Source organism: Chenopodium album, chromosome 2 (genome assembly GCF_948465745.1).
Source record: "Chenopodium album chromosome 2, dcCheAlbu1.1, whole genome shotgun sequence".
Classification (NCBI taxonomy): Eukaryota; Viridiplantae; Streptophyta; class Magnoliopsida; order Caryophyllales; family Amaranthaceae; genus Chenopodium; species Chenopodium album.
The window spans coordinates 41983678-42005307 of NC_137835.1; the positions used below are offsets into that span (position 1 = coordinate 41983678).

The window sequence follows — 21630 nt, forward strand, 5'->3', positions numbered from 1 at the left end:
ATATATATATATATATATATATATATATATATATATATATAGAGAGAGACTAGTATGACCCATAGATTCTAAATACGATATGCGTATCGTAACGTATTTTTGTAATCTAAATACGGCATGTGTACCATTAAGTATTTTTGTAATTTATTTTATTTTATTTAAGTAGTAGATAGAATAGAATAGAATAGTATTACAGGTTGCAGTTAATCCAAGAAGCCAAGATGAGATCCATGAAGGTTCAAGTGGGAGCTTTTTGCTTTATTAGTTTTCTTAGGATTAAAGGGCCATACTATGTCATGTTTTTTTATGCATTAGTAGATTATGCATGTTAGATTTTATTTATGTTGCTTGATGATGCGCTAGAGTTCACTAAAATAATCACAACATAATAAATCTAGGTCCCGGTAATATTGAGATAGCTTTTCCAATCAAAATCCCAATGAAACCTTCAATATTTATGATGGGTCATGCCAAAGCAGGGTGTCATATTATATCTTTGGGGAGTGAGGGTAAGACAAATTTTACAATTTTGATTGGTTATACTCAACAAGGTTACCTAAAGAGTTTAGAACCTTGAAGCTAAGGGTAATAGTTAAACATGTGATGGGTAATTATTCAACCAAGAATTACAAAGAGTTGTAATCAGTGAAGAGTTTACTTACCTTGAAAATGTAATACTTGATGGTAGGGCCAAAGTCCGGTCAATTATTGAACAAATAAAGGGTCTTGGAATCATTTTATTCAATAGGGATCAATTAAAATTGAATAAATTCTTTAAAATTACCAATTTTAAAATCGCTTATGGTACTTTAAAATTATTTAACATAATTATTGAATTATGCCTCGTTTTGTTTTTGTTTGTAGATGAATAAATTATACGACAACACTGTTTTACCAATGAAACTTAATTTAAGGTTGAATCTCAGAAACTTCAGGGAATGGGAGGACAAGCTGAGAAATGTTCTCACAAGCCAAAAGCTTACTCTCGTTTATATATACCCGTTAAGAGCAAGTGTGTTGAAGCTCATGATCCTGAAAGGCATGCGAAAACTGTTTCGGATGCAGAGAAAATCAGGAATCTCATTTTAGTGTCTATTCCAAACTGTTGGAAAAGAAGGTTCATGCACTATGAATTGACCAACTTGCGTAAATGTCTTTGTGCCATCTGTTGAGGAGGCATGGGGGCATTAGGAAGTGGAGGCATCAAAGATCATAATGTAAGAGATATAGTTAATTTGATCCCTCAGATTTACTATTCCTTTACTGACAGCATAAGGTATGAGGCTTACAAAGTTCATTGTAAGATAATGGCTAAGAAACTCATGCCTGGTAAGTCAGTAAGGGCCCATGTTAATGAACTGATTGATTTATTCAATCAGATGGATGTCCTTGGGAAACCGTTTGATGATGACTCCGCGCATGATATTATCATGTTCTGCTCCACGATGGTTTTGATATAATAAGGCTTACTCATAATGATAAGGGGTCATTGGTGACAATAATCAACCTTTTACTTAACCATGCTGAGGAGTTCTTGAAAAGGAGAGGAAGCGAATGCTTCTTTTGTGGTAGTTGGCCATGCCATACACCAGGGTGTCCCCATCATACACCAGTGAAAACAGAAGGTAAGGAGTTACTTGATGTTTTTGTTGTAGAAATTAATCTTCCTTCATCTTCCACTTGGGTATTCGATACCGGTTGTAGTGCTCATATCGTTAATAACGTGCAGGGCTTGAGAGAAAGTAAGAAGTTAGCAAAAGGGGAAGTAACGCTTCGAGTAGGAAATGGAGCAAAAGTTGTTGCACTTGCGATTGGAAGTTATCACTTGAAACTTCCCTCTGGACTCATTTTGGTGCTTAATAACTGTTATTATGTACCAACAGATACCAAGAACATTATTTCAGTTCCTGTTTTAGATTCTGAAGGTTTTTCATTTGAAATAAGAGTCAAATCACTACAACAAATTGACCTTTGTGCCACGAGTAAAAACGTGGCACTAGTTTAAAATTCTCGTGGCTATGTAATTTAGCCACGGGAATTTTGAAATTTACTCTCGTGGCACAAAAGGCCGTGGCTAGGAATTTGCCACGGGAAAACGAATGTCGTGGCAAATTTCAAATTTTGTGCCACGAGTATTCACGTGGCAAATAAATTCATTGCCACAAATATTAATGTGGCTAATAAATTATTTGCCACAAATTCTACCGTGGCTAATAAATATCATTGCCACAAATATTACAGTGGCTAAATAGCTTGTTTGCCAAAAATACTACCTTCGCTAATAAGCTATGATTCAATAAATTTTACTGTGGCTACTAACACTAGTAGAAAATAGCAATTAGGCACCGATTTTGCATTTGTTCACCCAAATTGATCAACTGACTTAGTGCATATATACACATAAAACTTAGATATTTTCATTAATAGCTTGTAAATATACACTGTTCATCCAAAAAAATGAAAAAAAAAATGCTTAAGAGTACACTACAATTGAAGCAGTAATAATCAACAAGACAGAAGCAGAAGCAATAGCAATGTTCCAACAGTAGTTGTAGCAGCAGCAACAACGCCCAAATACAGCAACAGTGGCAAACCCTCGAGCATCTAAAACATCTTGCTTTCTCTGACCATCCTAAGCCACTTCTACTTCTGTTATGAATGCATACCTCTTCAAATATTTTGGCAAATAGTGATAGAGCAACAGGAGCATTAAAGATTCCAGCACATCCACAAGAACATTTTTTCTTCCACCTCTCATGAGGACCATTATCAGTCCAAGATAAAATTTTTACTCCCACTAGTTGCTGCTGAAACAAGTGCATGCATGTACAACCAAAAGGTACAATCAGAGCACGCAAAGAGCAGAAAATATGATTAAAATTCATGTCAAAGACACAACAGAGCAAATTTCATGGTTTTCTTTGCTTGATAAGTCGTAGCAAACTACATACCCAATCTAAAATCTCACCCTAAAAAAAAAAAAGAATTTTTTTTTAATTTAATTCATTATTGATTTTAAAGCACATACTATGGGTAACCTTTTTTGGAGCACTGGAAGACTATAGTTATGTGGCTGCAAGCCTCTTTGGAAGAGAGAGTTCCTTTTCAGAGCAAGGGGTTGAGGAGTCACAGTGGCTGCTACAGTCCCTGATAAATTTAAAAGGAGCAAGATTAATAATAAGTTCACATCCCCTCTCAATTAACTTTTTTCTCATCAAACAAGTTCATTGTAATGAATCGGTTGAACTAAAATCGCAAATCATCAATCTCGCGATTTAGAATATGTTGCATTGGCAAGGATAATGGTGATTGTCAATATTCACCCTTCACCACAATTTAATTTGTTTCAGAACACATTATATCAACAAAGGTTAAAAACTCACAAAGTGTAAATGTGAAGGCACCAATTTCTACCATCAATTGCTCATCAACAACCACTTATATCACATATGACCATAAATTATATTCAAAATGCAGATATACATAACAAACATCCATCACCAAATTCAGGAAACATAGATAATTTGATTTAAAAAAAATAACAAAATTTATAAAATTTAGATTTTATAAAGATACGAATTGTGAAAGTACCTAAAAAAAAAAAAATACTAACTCATAATGTTCCAGATGGGATTCCTAGGCGTCTTTTCAGTCCAAATCCATGGTCTCCTGGTGCTTATTCAAATTGGACTATCATGAAGGAGTTTATAGTGTATTCTACTTGGTTTTCTGGTAAGCATTCTATCCCAGGATTTAATCTAATTTCTTTATGATGTTTGAAGTAAGATTTGATTTTCTACTTTAGTTAAAAGTTTTATAAAGCTTATTTTTATTTGTCAAATTGACATTCCACAGCTCATATTTTGTGGTCTTATAGGTATACCCCCCTCAAATGGAGTTGTTCCTCAATCTCCCATGCATACGAGAAGCTTGGCTTCTCTCAAACACCGGGTATCATTCACTCATGACTTGGCTAATGGTGATACAACTACAAACAATATTTGAAACCTGTTTATATGAAAAACTTTTTCTTTGTGACCATCGATCAACACCATTGCCTACTGAAGCTGGAAATATGGACTAGCATGAGTGCAGGATAATAAAAATGGGCCTAAATACAATGACAGGCTGCTATATAATTTATTTATTTTTTTCAAATAAAGCATACAGGACTAGTAAGAATCACTTCAAGTTGGGCATTCACAGGGTACCTTATTAACGTGACTATATATTGTTATAAATGTAAATGGCTTAATTTGTTGCCCAAATATTGGGAACCAAAAACAACTGTTATGCAGAAACCTCAGTTAATTTTGAACCTGAAATCAACAAGCATCTCATATTCTCATGCATGAGTAGAACTCCCACATTTATACAAGTAGATTTTCAAATCTAAGAGATGCGATTCTAAGTTGATTTACTGGCTTTTGAAACAGCTTTTAAGGAACAAGCTTGTAGCAGCAGCAAGAGATAGCATACAGAAGAATTCAAACTTGGGTCAGTTATACAGAAACATGCAAGACGCTTACCAAGATATGCAGACACTTCTTGTCTATCAGATACCATATTCTCTGGTAAAATAGCTGACCTAAATCTGTAATTAGTATTACTAATACGGATTATAGTGTTGCTTCCTTTATGTTGAACTCAAAACTCCTAACAGGGACTTAAGGAGTTGAAAGAATTAACAGTTCAGAAGTTCTCAGAGGGTGGCAGCATTGACACACCAGTTGAATAGTTGATGAAACTGTTTTTGACGTAGACAACCCAATTAAAAGAAGAAAAAAGGGAATTTCACCTTTAAAATAGAATTGCAAGTTCAATCACGCGAAACTAAATTGAAATAAACTCAAACACAAATCATGCAAAATGAAACACAAAGTTAGCAAATTTATATATATAAACAAAATTCAAAAGCTGTTTCACCTATTTACTCAGAAAAAAAAAAGAATTTTGGGGGAAACAGGATTCATCAAAATTAACCGCTGAACAATTTGCATCAATTTAACCCCGAGAAATCAAAGCATTTAACATGAATAATTGGACTAAAAAAAGCCCCGAAAAAACGCAAAGCTAAATAAACCAGAAACCCTAACCTCGAATTTGATTCGAATTTGTTTGTGCTTGAATTATGGCATGAAACCCCTGAAATTGGTTCGAAATTCAGTCTGGAATTTTCGATTTTCCTCGAATTAAGGCTGCATATTTTCGATCTTGAAGAAATTTCATTCGCATTCTACCTTATTAATCGCAAAAATTGAATCCAGGACTTGCAGACGATGGTCGAGGATGATGTGTCAAAGGCCGTGAAATGGAGGAAGGCAATCAGGCATGGAGGTGAGGAAGTCGTGGAGGTGATGAGGAAGATGGAGTCATTGAGTACTTGAAAAACTTTGAGATGAGAGGGATGAAGTACAAGAGGGGTTTTTTCTTTTTTTCTTTTTACGAGAGATATAATACAGTGATTTTGAGAGGAGAAAGATGAAGCATACGCATAACTGCATAAGTGGGTATTACCATTTACCTCATTTTCTTTTAAAAAAAAAAAAAATTACCGCATAGTCACTACTTCAGTAAAAAAAAATTATGTAATAGCCATAGGTGGGTAGTATTGCCGCATTGAAATATTGGGGTAAGAATGAATGACTAAAAAAAAAGGAACAAAAATAATACTACTAATCAAAATCAAATTCAAAATCAAAATACCGATCAAATGAAAAACGCTACCATTGAATTTTTTGGGCACCGATCTTCATTTAACGGATTATTTATGTCTAATCCGATTTTTATTTATTAACCACATTTTATTGGGTTTTTTTCGGTCTACGCATCCACTAAAAATTGGTGTCTTTCTCTAAAAGTCTTTTTTCTTTTTTCTATTAGTATAATTCCATAGCAACAAAATCGAGTTCAGTAACTATAAACAATAGTTCACTATATGCGTTTAGGTGAACCCTAAAATGAGTGTATTGAGAATAAAATTAAGGATAAAACCCTAGATTGTGAAATTGAACTGGATGATGACAAAAAGAATGGAAAACTAATGCATTGCTTTGGTGTCATTTAAGTTTTTTCAACTAGTGATTAGTGATCTTTCAAAAAAAAAAAAAAAAAACTAGTGATTAGTGATATCACTTGTTGTCATTGTTTGGAAAAAAAAAAAAAAGTCACATAAGTGTATGCTTATCATGGGAAAATTATTATTTGTGACACGTACTAGTGTAAAGTTTGCAAGGGGATAAAACTATTCGTAACACATAAGTAAAGTTTGCCACGGGAAAAAAGCTACTCGTGGCACAAATGTAAAGTTTGCCACGAGAAAAGCGCTATCCGTGGCACAAGTAAGATAATTGCCACGGGAAAATAAATGCCCGTGGCATAAATTAATCCTCTTATCTAGGTATTGTATTATAGTTCATTTTTCCCGTGGCTAGATGAAATTATGCCACGAATTTGGAATTCCCGTGGCATAATTCGTGGCACAAGTGATGATTTGTTGTAGTGAATGTTTTTTATTTTTATAGAAAATATGTTATATGTTAACGCAAAGTTAATTAACGGTTTGTATTTTATAGAATATACAACTCATGTCTACAACATAGATCATAGAAAACAAAGAACATATGGTTCAAACCCAACTTACTTATGGCATTGTAGGCTTGGTCATATAAACCAAAAGCGCATCCAGAAATTACATAAGGATGGACTTTTCTCTTCTTTTGATTATGAATCATTTGAAAATTGTGAGTCATGCTTGCTCAGAAAAATGACTAAGTCACCCTTTACGGGTATAGGTGAAAGAGCTAGTGACCTTTTGGGACTCATACATATAGATGTGGGTGGACCATTGAGTTCAAAAGCTAGGGGTGGATTTAATTACTTCATTACTTTTACTGATAATTTAAGTAGACATGGTTACATTTACTTGATGAAGAACAAATCGGAAGCCTTTGAAAAGTTCAAAGAGTTCAAGAATGAAGTGTAAAACCAACTTGGGAAAACAATTAAGGCATTACAATCTGATCGTGGTGGTGAATATTTGACCCAGGAATTTTATGAACATCTGATTAATTGTGGAATACTTTCACAATTCACCCCTCCAAGGACACCTCAATTAAATGGTGTGTCAGAGAGGAGGAATAGGACTCTACTAGATATGGTTCGGTCCATGATGAGCTTTACTGATCTTCACATATCATTTTGGGGATATGCATTAGAAGCAGCTGTCAGAGTACTAAATAGAAGCCCGTCCAAAGCAGTTGAGAAGACACAATATGAGTTATGGACTGGAAAAGTTCTAAAATTGTCATATCTCAAGATTTGGGGATGTGAAGCCTATGTAAAATGTTTACAAGGAGATAAATTACACCCTAAATCAGACAAGTGTTTTTTTGTGGGTTATCCCAAAGAAATAAAAGGGTATTACTTCTACAATCGCGAAGATAACAAAGTGTTTGTTGCTCGCGATGGTGTCTTTCTAGAAAAGGAATTCCTCTCTTGAAAGCCAAGTAGGAGTAAAGTGGTTCTTGAAGAAATTCGAGATGAGTCACAAATGGATGTAGATAACACCACATCAGAGGCGAGGGCGCGGGAGTTGATTAATCATGCGTCGGAGCAAGCTAATTCGACTAGCGAGACTCCTATCGTCCCACTTGAATCTAGTTCATGCAAAAATCTTCAAATAGTTGAAGAGAATATTTCTATTGTTGCTCCTACCCCACGTAGGTCTACCAGAATAAGAAACAAACAGTTTGTTGAGGTTCTGATAACTGAGGATTCTGAAATCTTCTTTTTGGAGAATGAGGAACCTACAACCTACAAGCAAGCTTTGGCGAGCCCCAACTCAGATAAATGGCTTGAGGCCATGAAGTCCAAAATGGAATCGATGTCTGAAAATTTTGTGTGGACCCTAGTAGACTTGCCTAATGGGGTAAAACCTATTAGTTGCAAGTGGGTTTATAAGACTAAAACAGACAAGGATGGAAATGCCTACATCCACAAAGCAAGGCTAGTTGCAAAAGGGTACAAACAGATTCATTGTATTGACTATGATGAAACCTTTTCACCAGTAGCTATGCTTAAGTCCATTCGGATCCTTATAGCGATTGATGCATTTTTCGATTTTGAAATTTGGCAGATGGATGTTAAAACTGCCTTCTTGAATGGGTTCTTGACGAAGGAAGTGTATATGACACAACCTGAGAGTTTTGAAGATCCAGAAAATCCTAGAAATGTATGCAAACTTCATAAATCCATTTATGGATTGAAGTAAGCATCCAGGAGTTGGAATCTTCATTTGATGAAGTAACCAAACGGTTTGATTTTCTCAAAAGTGAAGAGGAACCTTGTGTATACAAGAAGTCTAGTGAGAGAAGCATAGTTTTCTTAGTCTTGCATGTAGGTGAAATACTACTCATGGGGGAATGACATACCAATGCTTGAGTCAGTCAAGAAATGGTTGAAGAGTTGTTTCTCCATGAAGGACTTTAGGTGAGGCTAAATACATATTGGGAATCAAGATCCATCGAGATAGATCTTGAAGGATGATTAGATTAAGTCAAGAGACTTTATTGATAAGGTTCTTGATAGGTTTTTCATGAAAGACTCTAAGAGAGGATTTCTACCCATGTCTCATGGCACTACACTCAGTAAATCTCAGTGCCCTAACATGCTAGAAGAGATGAGACGTATGGTTGATAAACCTTATCTTTGGCAATAGGATCAATCATGTATGCCATGATATGTACAAGGCCGAATGTTGCATATGCTCTAAGTATGTATAGCAGGTTTCAGGCAAATCCAGGAGAAGCACACTGGACAGCTGCCAAGAACATCCTTAAGTACTTGAGAAGGACTAAAGGAATGTTTCTAGTATATGGTGGCAAAAATGAGTTGGTTGTCAAATGTTATACGGATGCGAGTTTTCAAACAGACAGAGATGATTTCAGATCACAATCTGAGTACATTTTCTGTCTGAATGGAAGAGCAGTGAGCTGGAAGAGTTCGAAGCAAGGCACTGTCGCAGACTCTACGACTGAATCAGAGTATTTGGCTGCTGTTGAAGCAGATAAGGAAGCAGTTTGGATCAAGAAATTCCTAACTGAGCTGGATATCATACCAAGCGCTCAAAAGGGAATCGAGTTGTATTGTGACAACAATGGCACCATTGCTCAATCAAAGGAGCCTAGGTCACACTTCAAATCCAAACATGTAGAGAGGAAGTATCACCTCATTCGAGAGATCGTTGACAGAGGAGATGTCAAGATGTGCAAAATTGATATGGATGAAATATCGATGATCCGCTTACTAAACCCCTTCCATTTCCAAAGCATGAGAAACATGCTAATGAAAAAGATTGAGGCAAATGATGTAATTAAAGTTGTATTTGTTTTTGGAGAAAATTAGTTACATGTGTAATACATTCATTTGCAGAATTATGTTTAATTAGAAATTTTATTATTTCTCTTATTTAATTATGGTTTTCGATGTTAAATAAAATGTCCAAAATAATTATGGATTGATGGGCTCATCAGGTTGATGAACTGGTGAATGAAACCCCACATGTAAACAAAATCCATGTATTATTTAAGTTCCTAGTTCGGAATCATTGAACTGGACATAAATGATTTCATAAAATGGACTAGCATGTAAGATTGATTGGATAGCGCAGTTTTATGGGTTATAGGAGCATAGTGATGATTCTCGGTCAATCACATGGATATGCATGAATGATGCATGATCAAACTATAGACCTACTTTGAAGTTCAAGTATAGAACTTCCGGATATATTAGTAGACTCCTTTGACATGAGTGGAACACTGATTCCATTCAATGATTGATTTAACTGTGGTACACTCAAATGTTTAGCCGTAACTGGAGATTATAAAGTGTGTTTCCCGGTTGCTTCATGAGTTGAATGGGAGCTTTGGTAGCAAAAGATTGGATTGAGTCTACCTATTTAATTAGGAATCTGTCTTGGCCCCTTGAAGAGGGAGAATTCAGAAAATGCATGGCTGTGCTCAAATGCATCACATAGTAATCATTTGTTCTTTGAATCTAACTCAGTTTTTCAAGAAGAGATTTGTAGGCTAATATGATCACAACATGAGAGGCAATCATATTATCAAATCGACACACATTGACTTAAGGAATTTGAATGTTGGGCACTTGTCTCAGACAAGTGGGAGATTGAAGGAGTTATGTCTTTGATAAGTGCAATTACTAGATATATCAAGGATCACGATTATGGAGATAATTAGTTCATTCTATAGGGTCGTCAATGTTTGGTGCTAGATATGATAATTGATCTTTGGGCTAGTTAAATAGCCCAAAGTCTTATAGAGTGGATCCTACAAGGTCACACATAAGAGTATTGGGTTAAACAAGTAAAAGGCCCATTATTCACTACTACAAAACTTGGAAAAATGACCCCCAATTAAAGACCCGTTATTTAATTAACGGATCTGTTTGATATAAGAGATCCAATATTAATTATAACGGGTCTCTTATGTGTATTAGGGAAAAAAGAAGAAGAGATAAGACCCGTTCAAAGGGTCTTACCCTTGCTTCCCCGACCTTTTTATCCCGTACTTTTTTTTTTTATATTAATATATCCCTTATCAAGTCATTTACCTATTCTCCCCTCTGTTCTTAAAAACCTCCGCCCAAACCAAGCCCAACCCCAAAATAAATCCCTCATCCTCTCAATCCGCCGTCACTTGCTCTTCCCTTCTCCATTGAATCAAAACATTGCAATGGTAAATAGGGGCTCTTTCTCTCCCCTCAATTTACTTACTTTTCATCCTTACATTTTTCTGCAGTTCAAGAAATCATCTAGTTAACGGGAGATGTGGAAAAATAAACAACATAAACCATCATCAATCGCATTCAACTTTTCCCAATATCGAGCCCTATTCAACGTATACTTCAGTTTTTCAATGGCAGAAAGAAGTTCAACCTCTTATGCTAATAGATCTGAAAATTAGGAAGAATTGTTGTCTTAAAATGATGAGCGGAATTCCTATCAAAATTGAGGTAATCGATCTATAGATTGATATTTTTTTATTTTTATTATTATTATTGAATGTGTTTTCAAATAATTTTTCTAGTAGAATTCTTAATTACAACCACCCATTTTCATTTTGGCTGAAGTCCCCTTTTCGGATCTCGCCTTTGGGTAATTTTTCAAAATTGGTTGATTAATGGAGGTTCGGCCGAGATGATGTTGCAGGTAGTTCATTCACTTTAACAATGTGTAGTTGCAGGTGTTATTCTACATTGTCTTATTATGCTCATGGGTATATGTTGTTTATAAGTAGAATAGAGTTTTGGTTGTAGTGTAGTGTTATCTCAATGAATAAATGTTACATAATAAATTTATTTTTTATTTTTCTTATTTTTGTTGGATCACTAATATAATTATATGAGTACTATAGCTTTTATATAATTTCATTAAGAGCAATTTCTCTTTTTTTTAATTTTTTTTTTTGTCAGATTTGCGTGATTTCGTCACAAGAAATGCTCAATCAAAAGGAGATGAAGATGGAGTATTCAAGTCTTTATTGATGTAACTATAATTGTAAATTTCAGTAAAATTCAATTTTTTTTTCTTTTTTCTGTTGCAATTTTATGTTGGATAATTTTTTTTGTATCACATCAATTATACTTTAATCTATTCATTCTATTGCTAATTTCTGTGGTCTTAAATTGTAACTTACAATTTACATATCTTATTTATTCGCCAATTTTTATGCATACAAACAAAATTTTCAAAATTCAAATGTGAACCTGCCAAACCACAACAAATAAAAAGCAAAATTATTTTTTTTTTTAAAAAAGTTGGAGAACAAAGAGACCCGTTATTTGACATATTAGGTCTGTTTGATACCACCAAACAGACCCCTTGCCTCAAATAATAGGTTTGTTTTTCTTCTAAATTATTAATTTCGTAACATATATAACAGACCCGCTATCACTTACCACAGGTCTCTTTGTCCTCAAAAACAGACCCCTCTAAAGAATGGGTCTCTTTATCAAACAGACCCCTGAGATAGAGACCCGTTGTGATGTGGTCTCTCAGGCATATTTTAACGGGTCTCTTTGCCAATTTTTGTAGTAGTGATTGGGCCTCATGAGTTTATGACATACCATGTTGATAGTTGGGCTTGGATAGTCAGAAGAGTCTACTGGGTATTGGACTTAACATGATTTTATTTCTAGATATGATCTATAAATATAAACCATGCCTAGGGTTGCCAAAAAAAAAAAAAAAAAAAAAAAAAATTGACAGACAGTGAATTGTCACACAAGCAACAAATCTTCCCAAAACCCTAACTCTCTCTCTCTCTCCACTCGGCTCTCTCTCTCTCTCTCCACTCGGCTCTCTCTCTCTCTCCTCCCTGTTCGTACGGCCCTCCTCCTCGGGTGGCGCGTGTGGTGGTGCATGGGTGGTGTTGTGGTGTGCTCGTGACTCAATTCTCCGTAGAAGGTTGATTGAAGTGTTCGATCACAACTAACTAGCATTAGTGGAGGTTTAATCCATACTCGTGGACTTAGTAGAGGAATCACACGTGGGGTTCTTGTTCTCCTTATTGTTCTTGCTCGATCATACGTGGAATCACACTTCAAAGGTATAATTCTTACTTCTTTATGTGTTATGCATGCGATCCTTGGTTTAGGTGCTTTATGAATGTGATTCATGTCTATTCCGCAATTAGTACCTATAATCTCCTACACAATCAATCTAAATCCTACAGTTTGGCGTTAGAACTTGATTTCTTTATTAAGTTTACTTGTTAATTAAATGGTTTAGCATGATAGTAGCATTACAGTGTCATAATTTAATAGAATTTGATGCTCAAGGGGTCTCAATTTAACAAAATCAACAATTGTCATGAGTCTAGGGGCATTTAGTTCAAATTTATATAAATCTTAGAGGTATACGGTGCATTTAAATGTTTTTAGGGGCACAAGGTGCATTTTTTTGATACCTTAGGAGTACACGATACAATAGGGGTGCTAATTTTTATTAATTTTACTCTACATGATAAAAATAGTAACTTGTGTAAATATTACGTTTTGTATAATTGCTTGACTGGTATTGAATCTAGAAATTAGTATTCAAGGAATTATCAACCATTAGTGTCTGTATGCGGTTAATGTCTTGAACATTAAATTGTAGTTTCTTGTGCAATTACATAATTAGGAGTAACATTTTATGTGAAAATTATATATGAAGAGTTTTACGATGAAGAGTGATGACACATAAGGTGACATATAATGCTCATATAACGCCAAATTATAGATCAGACTAGACAAGACAAGATCAGACTAGATAAGTTCAAATAAGCAAAAATAAGGTGAACTAAAAAAAGCCCTAAGTATGGAGTAGTAATTTTTTGAAATCTAGCACGTAAGACTGTAAGAGATGAGAATTCGACTCAAAATAAGAGCAATTTGAAATGAGTGGTACATGAATGTATTATTGATATATATACAAGTTCAAGCACTAGTCACATACAACAGGAAAGTGAACATGAGGAATAATATATCTCTTACAACATTAGCGTTGAAAAATACTGCTCGAATTCTTGATCAATTGTTGGCTTCTGTCTACCTCTTTGCGCCTCTGCATCACAAACAAAATAATGTCTTTAGAACGAAAAGTTCTAAGTTCACCGATCTCCAAAAAGATTATAACTGAACATCAACCAGCTTGAAATAAATTCAGTAAGATATGGGTTCGCTACTATTCTGAGTCCAGAACGTGCTATCATAGAGTAAAGACTAAACAGCTAATATATTCTATCTTTTGAACCCTGAATAAACTGAGAAAGTATAAAACATATTCTTAGGCCTTAAGCTTTTGGTTGAGATGGTCCATTAACATAAACCTTTCTTTCCCTTTTCTTTTTGGGTGATGAGAAACCAAATCAAAATTCTACTAAATTATGATCAAGGTTTTAATCATAAGTTAATTATCTCAAGTTAATTATTTCAAGTTACCTCGATCAGTCCACCTATCCGACAATGGTATCTCACTGAAGGAAAGTAACCCTTCAAGCTGTTCAGAAACACGTTGCTTGCTGTCCTTGTAGTAATGTGTGCTGATGCATTCCTCCAGACAGTCAACATCATGCCACGATGTATTATTATGGCGAGGGAAATGGTATTCTTCCATAACATCGCCTTTGGTATTGATAAGCGTACTCTCCAGTGAAATGGAATCATTTACGGATGTGATTGGCCTTGAATTAGCCCAGGAAGTAGAAGCCTCATCATATGAATCTGTCTTTCGAATATCTGCATCAAAAATGACTTCCGTAGATGAATGTGAACCCCCAGCAAAGCTATTGCTGTCATGAGTTGATTTAACCAGCATGTCAAGTGCTTCTATATCCTCTTCATTCACATTTTGTAATGATCCACATTCAGATCTTCTGTCAGCTACCTCACAACATATATGCTTTGGTGCAGGCAGACCCAAGTCATCAGCAGCAACAGCTAACTGCTTTCTTTTCTTCAAGTTGGAGGCAACAAGTTTCATTTATTCAATTTGGTCTGGGTTAAAAACCAAGAAAATATAAGATTCTGAACATCAACCATAAGCACAAGGAATGCACAGCAAAAAAAATGCTAAAATTGTGTGCCTGGATGACACCGGAAACCCAAACTGTCTAATCAACCAGATACAAAAAATTAGTTGCCAGTTTGCACTTTGAAGTACCAAAGTGTGCAAAAATAAAGGAATTTCTTATCTACGTATCACATCATGAGATCAAAAAAGCTTTATGCTTAACTTGCCATTGTATTATAGAAGGATTAAGTCAAATTACTTTAAAAAGGATACTAGTACATGGGAGGAGATCTAATAGGATCCTACAAAGTTCACACGAATGAGAACAGCTTGTCCTCGATACAGTATTACTCCATTCAGTCTAAGGGCCTCGTGCAGATAATAGACATATTACTTCGTAAGTATTTTTCAGCATTTTGAAATGTAATGAACACAGGACAACCTAATTGGTTAAATTGAATTCACCAGCTAATTAAAAAGTCCAAATTTAATTGCCAATCCAATTACACAACTAAAAACTGACATCTACGCATCTTATGTTTAATAATGCGAATATATCTATATATAGATGATGAAAACTAAGCTTCAGACCGGTTTTATTAGTTCTTGAAAAGAAATAGTTCTAAGACATTTATGGCGATTCTAACATCATAATCATTGTATTGATTTTACCATATGTACATATTTCTGAAAAACTAAAGAAATCACAAAACTATGTCCTCAAATGATCTTAGATCATAAGGTGCTGGCCTGCTTGGATCCATACCATTCCATCCTATGCCTATGAGTTTAATGTAGCTCAGTCAAACATAAAATAGCAGGTGATCATATCTATCACCCATTGCAAAATTTAAGATTATTTCATACAATGAATTGAAAGTGCTTTCATTAATATCCCACATGACTTAACCTTAAATTTATGTGATTTGTGCAAATGCCATAAGAATAGCAAAGCATATGTTTCATACTAGGTTGGCTTGTAAGTTATCACTAAGATACCTCAACAGTTGTATTCTCCTTCAAAATTAGTATTGGTGACAAATATTCACATATGAAGTAAGGTACTAAACGACACAATATCTCTTATGCTGAGCATGTTTTAGCTTTCCTATTGTATTCTTTAATTTTTTTCAATCCATAAATTGAAACTCCATTCTCAGGCATCAAAGGGGGGAAAAAAAAAAAGCAGTGCTTTACACTTCGACATCATCCACCTACAAGGAACATTATTTTAGAAGTACAGCCAGAAGCTTAATTCAAGCTATTACTACATCAAACTTCACCAGATTAAATACAAATTAACTTGCTAAAAGTGGGTTTTCTCTTTGAAAATTTAGCTGGCTCAATAATTAGGACAGTTCTAAGATTATTTTGCCATCTCAAACATTCTATCAGATGGACAAGTATTCCAAGAATTTGAAAGAGGACTTTACAATATATAACTAGTCAATCGAAAAAAAAAATTCAAAGTATTGTTATTGTAAGAAAAGATATTTTAATTTAAAATACCAAAGCTAGAGCAGCTATGTTGCTATCACTGCAATGGTGCCACAGGAATAGCTGGGAAGATTCTGCTATCCTCTCAGACTGCCAGAGATGTATCATTAGCATCAATGAAGCTAACACTCCAACTGATGAATTGCATAAATTTACAATTGCTTGCAGGCACCTAAGCCAAAGCCTAACTCAGAATAGGGTGTTGTACGTGTCAAGTAAGAGAGTTCAGGAGGCAGATTAGATTGCCGGGACAGCCAGTTTTCCCCTCATTAAATGCATTTAGATATGGAATATAAGGACAAGTACAACTTAACAAATTGGGTCTTGCAGTTCAGCTAATTGGGGCTACAAAGCCTGAAGGATTTCTATGAAAAGTTCTGCTTTTAACCCCCACCCCCTTCCCTTGCATGAAACTTGTTCAAACTCTAACTTCGCACTATTAGTCACAATAGGATCTATGAGGGTGTTGTGCCACCTTATTTTGACCCCCACTGATGGGTGCTAAACTTCGTACGTGCTTTGGCTGTCAGGTTAGACAGTTAAGTTTATCTATTCTGCTCCCTTTAAGGCTTTAACCAAAAAAAAAAGAGTTGTTAGAGATATCGGAAAATATATGTGTGATATATTTTCCGTAGATATCATTTAAGAGAATAATATATTTAATTAGTATATTTATGTTAAGATATTATTTTGAGAATATATCTTTAGGGTTTATGATTAGACGTATATCTTCTAGGAAGATTGTTTCCTATCTTATTAGCTTAGGTTTTATATAAATACTCAAGCCATTGAAAAATAATAATCAAGTCATTCTATTCTATTTCTCTCTAATTTGTCATAGTATTAAGAGCAGATTAAATCTTGGGACCGCTCACAAAAAATTTTCCCCATGCCAGTGGGTTAGAAAATTATACTCACCGACGGGATTCATAAATTTTACCGAAAAAATTCCGCTGTGCAAATTTATTTTTTTGTGAGTTGATTCGAGCATGATTTTGCTCTTTTGGATATGAGTTTGTTTTTAGTCTAAAAGACCAATAAGAGATTTGAGTGTGGTTTACTCGAAAGACCAATAAGAGATTTGAGTGTGGTTTACTCGAAAGACCAATAAGAGATTTGAGTGTGGTTTACTCTGAAAAACCAATAAAAGATTTGAGTGTGGTTTACTAAAAACCAATATTTGATTGGAGCTCGGTTTTGCTCTGGAAAAACCAAAAATTGTTATATTTACAGGTTCGAAAAGAATGACGTTCCTATTTGATTGAAGACTGATGAGTTCGAAAAGATGAGCGTTCTCATCATTGAAGAAATTTTTTTTTTTGAAGGCAGCATCACAAGAATGTGCTTCTCGACTTCAACAAAGTGAAGAATTTCCAATCGCAACATTCGTGTTACTGCCGTTACGATTGCGGGAGGGTGTTAGAGATATCGGAAAATATATGTGTGATATATTTTCCGTAGATATCATTTAAGAGAATAATATATTTAATTAGGATATTTATGTTAAGATATTATTTTGGGAATATATCTTTAGGGTTTATGGTTAGACGTATATCTTTTAGGAAGATTTTTTCCTATCTTATGAGCTTAGGTTTTGTATAAATACTCAAGCCATTGATGAATAATAATCAAGTCATTCTATTCTATTTCTCTCTAATTTGTCACCCTTAATTAACACTTCCAAATAGCAATGGCCTGGTACCAGGCTACCAGGTAAAAGCAATAGCAATCAGCCAGCATTTACCGCAAGCCACAAGCAGCCATCTTGAATAGTTTCATTATCTTTGGGGTTATTCTAACAACTTAAGCCTAGGGTTCTGAACTACAAATCATGAAAAACTAGTCCATGACTTCATATTTATATCATTGGAACTTGTTTGTTGTTAAAACCAAAAGAATGACAAGTGGTAAAATATGATCTAACTCTACAATGGATCAGAGGGTATTTTCCAAATTCCCAAAGCATCCACAAAACTGTTATTTTTTGCATCAGCAAGAACATTATGAAACCATCAACTTAAACAATAAAATACAATACAACAAGTCCACAACAACAAAAACTATCAAATACAAAAAATTAAGAAACAAGCTAACAAATATAAAAATAAAACCCCCAAATAAAGTATATATGAAATGATAAATTAAAAATTATTGAACCTGTATGACTTTGACTCTGCTTCAACCGGACAAAATGAGCAAAAGATAGAGAAAAGTTAGGAATTGATCTAATGTAGCACGCTAAAAAGGGGAAATTCAGAGAGGTGTGAGCTGGTTTGTTAGAGAAGTGAGAGGAAAAAAGGAAAGTCGGTATTTAAAAGAAAGAATATGATAATAGTATAAAGTGTGACAGATAGATGGCCATAACTTCCATAAGACAACTCCATCATAGTAAGGGAAAGGGAATGTGACTTTTTCCGATGATTCCTTCAATACATCGTGGGAATACTGAATACTGATATGGATAACTAGACTATTCATCTCCCAATTTACGAGTTTTTTTTTTCTGGGATTTATTTTATCTCATGGAGTCATGGCCTAACGGTAGGGTTGGTAATCCCTCATCCGACCCGAACCTGACTTGAAGTCAATGAGAGAAACCCGACCAGACCCAAACCCGAACAACTCAAATTTTACTCGATTTTACCAAAATTTCATATTTCATAAGAATATTTGATTTTACACTATTTTTGATAGTTTCTAAGTTTAACCCGAAATTGACCCAAACCTGACCCACTGTCCCAAATTGCCACCCCTACTAATGGGGTAATGGGTGTGTCGCTATGTTATGTTAGTCTTTCTGTGTTTTAATAAGTGTTACACTTATTAATTACTGTCATGTTTTTAATAATTGTTATGTGTTACACTTCTTAATTTGACAAACGCTATATTATAATATAATATTTTTCTCCTTTGATCCCCTCTCAAATCCACTATTATTTTATTCCACTACTACTTTATTTATTATTTAAGAAAACTAACCTCATCTTTCGTAGTAAGTTATAAACGTCTTTCATAAATATACTCTCTGTATCTCTCCTCTCAATACAAGAAAACCCCTTCCCCTAAAATCTAAGACCTCGCCAGAGTTCCGGCGTCGCGGCCTATCCTCTGGTGAGGATCCTTTTCTTTCTAGCAGAGTTCTTCAAGGTTTTTAGTAGTAGATGCTTTGTTTCCCGAATAGGATAGTGGAGAAAGAAGGTTGTTTTCTGGATCGGGTTTTAAGGTCGGTTGACGAATCAAGAATCAACGACTACTTATAACGTCGCCGACTAGTTTAGATCGAAAAAAATCGTGTCGATAAAGGTAAAGTCAAGGTTAGGGTTTGTTTTGAGCTCTTGTGTTAGTCTTTATTCTTGTATCTCCTTCGGTATCTAAATTTGGGATACCGTTTCGACCAAGGCCCTTGCTGTAGTGGTCGTTGTTGGGTTTGACGATGAAGGATCACTAGGAGGTCGGTTTTATAAGTTGTTTCAACCTTTTTGTCGCCTTTCTTGTTTAATCGCCTCTCAATTATGTGCCTAAGCTAGGTCAAAGTCTAAGGGTAAAAGGTAAACACTAACCAACTAACTAAGCAAAGAACCAAACAAATAAAGCACTAGGGAATGGGGATCAACATGCATTCATGATAACCAAGCTAATTAGGGAATCAAGCAATCCAAGCAATGCAAAGACAAATAGTAAGAGCAATAAGGAGCATTCAATTAATCATCCTCATACTCTCTTACATAGATTTCTCTAGTTCTTAACAATAAGAAGAAACATAATCAAATACTCAACCAATTATGATCAAATCGATATCAAGTGGTCATGTCAATCAATTCAATCATGCAATCAATGCTAGCAATCATGGTTTGCTATTCCAATTAACTAAGCAACATGCAAACCTCTATGAATCAATTTAATCACAACACAAGAAATACTCAAATTCCCAAATCAATCTCAATTCATTAATCACACATGTCTACCCAAACCCTAACTAGCAAGTAAACTACTCAAGAAACATCATCATAATATCAACGATAGAAAAAAAGAATCAACAAAATATCAAGAACAATTATTCTAATCAAACATCAAATATCAAAATCAAACCAAACCAAAATCAAATTAAACAAAGCAATAAAGAGGAGAGAGAGTGAGAAAACTTCATTGATTGATAATGGAGATCTTCAATACAATTGTCATCTTGAATCTTCAGCCGCTCAAATAACCATTGAAATTCCTCACTTTCTCTCTCTAAAATCTACTCCTAAAACTAACCCTAGATTTAGAGATAGAAGCTCTCAACTAAGCTAAGAAGTATGAGGTTTAATTCTAATTCTAATTATTTTTCTCTCTAACCCAAAATGGGTATTTATAAATACAAGGTTAAAATAAAATAAAAGAGAAAAGAAAATAAAAGAAAAAGGAAAAGAAACTAAAACGAATAAGAATATAAAAAGAAAGTAAAAAGAAAATAGAAAATAAAAGGAAAATAAATAGATGAAAAGAAATAATGAAATCAAAATAAAAAGGAAAATAAAATAAAAGAAATCTGATTCCTTCTCGAATTTTGGCTGCTTCATAAGAGTGGGATTTTATCCCCTGTTTCGCACATCACCCCAAATCATCATCATGTTTCGATCAACGGCGAGAGTTAAGTTCCTTGCCACGCTCCTCCTTCAAACCCAGATACGCGCGGCCGCGATTAATGAATGTGCGCCCGCGTCTGTTGAGGTTCGAATGATGGCAGGGCTACTCGGGGGCACTTGCGGGACTACTGCTGCGGTTTGGTTGCTGTAGTTGTTGGTGAATTGAGGAAATAAGGGAGTTGCGGGAGTGGTGGAGTGAATTGGTGGCAGGTTTGGTGGTGTGAATTGTTGCGGGACTGGGGAGCTGAACTGGTGGCTGGTGGTTGCGGCAATTGGAGGTGCGTGAGGTGGTGGAGATTGGAGGTAAGTGATGGTGGCTGACTGGTGGTTGAGGTAGCGTGTAATTGGAGTTGTTGCTGTTGGTGAATTGAATTGGTGGTGGACTTACTTGCGGCTGTTCGGGGCTAAATGTGGAGCAGGGGAAGTGCGTGAACAGGGGGCCTGGGTTGGAGCAGGGCACGACGGCCGCGCCCGCGGTGATGGAGCCTGCGCCCGCAGTGAGCCCGCGGCCAGACCGCGAAGAGTTCCTGGTCGATTTTACTGTTTGGTGCAATAGAATCCGCGCCCGTGGCTTGAAGACCCGCACCCACTTTATTGATATACTTCTTGGCTTGATATCGTTGCAACACTTTATTGATTTTGAATCTAAGACCTCGAAACATCAAGCTTGAACGTTGAAACTCCAAATATGACAATTTGTATCGTGTCTTGTCCCGAGCAATCACCTACACGAACAACCGAAAAAGGAGACAAATAAAATGAAAATAAATAAAATGGAAATAAATAAAGTAAAAATAAAAGAAATAAAACTAAAACTATGAATTAAGGACTAAAATCATGAAAAACTAATAAAAACTAATCAAAACCCAACATTAGTTATTAAAATGGAAAACCAAGGAAAACTAAGAAAATTATATGAAAATATAGAAA

General features: G+C 35.1%; 1 protein-coding gene and 1 long non-coding RNA gene across 3 annotated transcripts; both read right to left on the reverse strand.

Moving 5' to 3' along the window:
* Nucleotides 1-2395: 2395 nt before the first annotated feature.
* On the reverse strand, nucleotides 2396-5742 carry LOC145585400 (uncharacterized). Of its 2 annotated transcripts, XR_014100648.1 has the most exons (3): nucleotides 5097-5742; nucleotides 3039-3147; nucleotides 2396-2807 (listed from the first exon to the last, which is right to left on the reverse strand). It is a non-coding gene; the product is annotated as an uncharacterized LOC145585400 (long non-coding RNA). The 2 variants fall into 2 exon arrangements; XR_014100645.1 differs by having other exon boundaries at nucleotides 2396-3147.
* A 7683-nt stretch (nucleotides 5743-13425) lies between these two features.
* On the reverse strand, nucleotides 13426-18345 carry LOC145585412 (uncharacterized). The gene is made up of 3 exons (XM_081642115.1): nucleotides 18230-18345; nucleotides 14005-14559; nucleotides 13426-13627 (listed from the first exon to the last, which is right to left on the reverse strand). Exons 2-3 carry the CDS (start codon nucleotides 14543-14545, stop codon nucleotides 13554-13556), a joined length of 615 nt encoding a protein of 204 aa, XP_081498241.1. The 5' UTR covers nucleotides 14546-14559; nucleotides 18230-18345; the 3' UTR covers nucleotides 13426-13553.
* Between the last annotated feature and the right edge of the window lie 3285 nt (nucleotides 18346-21630).

What these genes read in the sequence shown, in the direction of transcription:
- LOC145585412 (XM_081642115.1), bottom strand. Translation starts at nt 14,545, where the DNA reads ATGAAACTTGTTGCCTCCAACTTGAAGAAAAGAAAGCAGTTAGCTGTT. An exon ending in GGATAGGTGGACTGATCGAG is followed by an intron (nt 13,628 to 14,004) that starts GTAACTTGAAAT and finishes TTTGTGATGCAG; the next exon opens with AGGCGCAAAGAGGTAGACAG.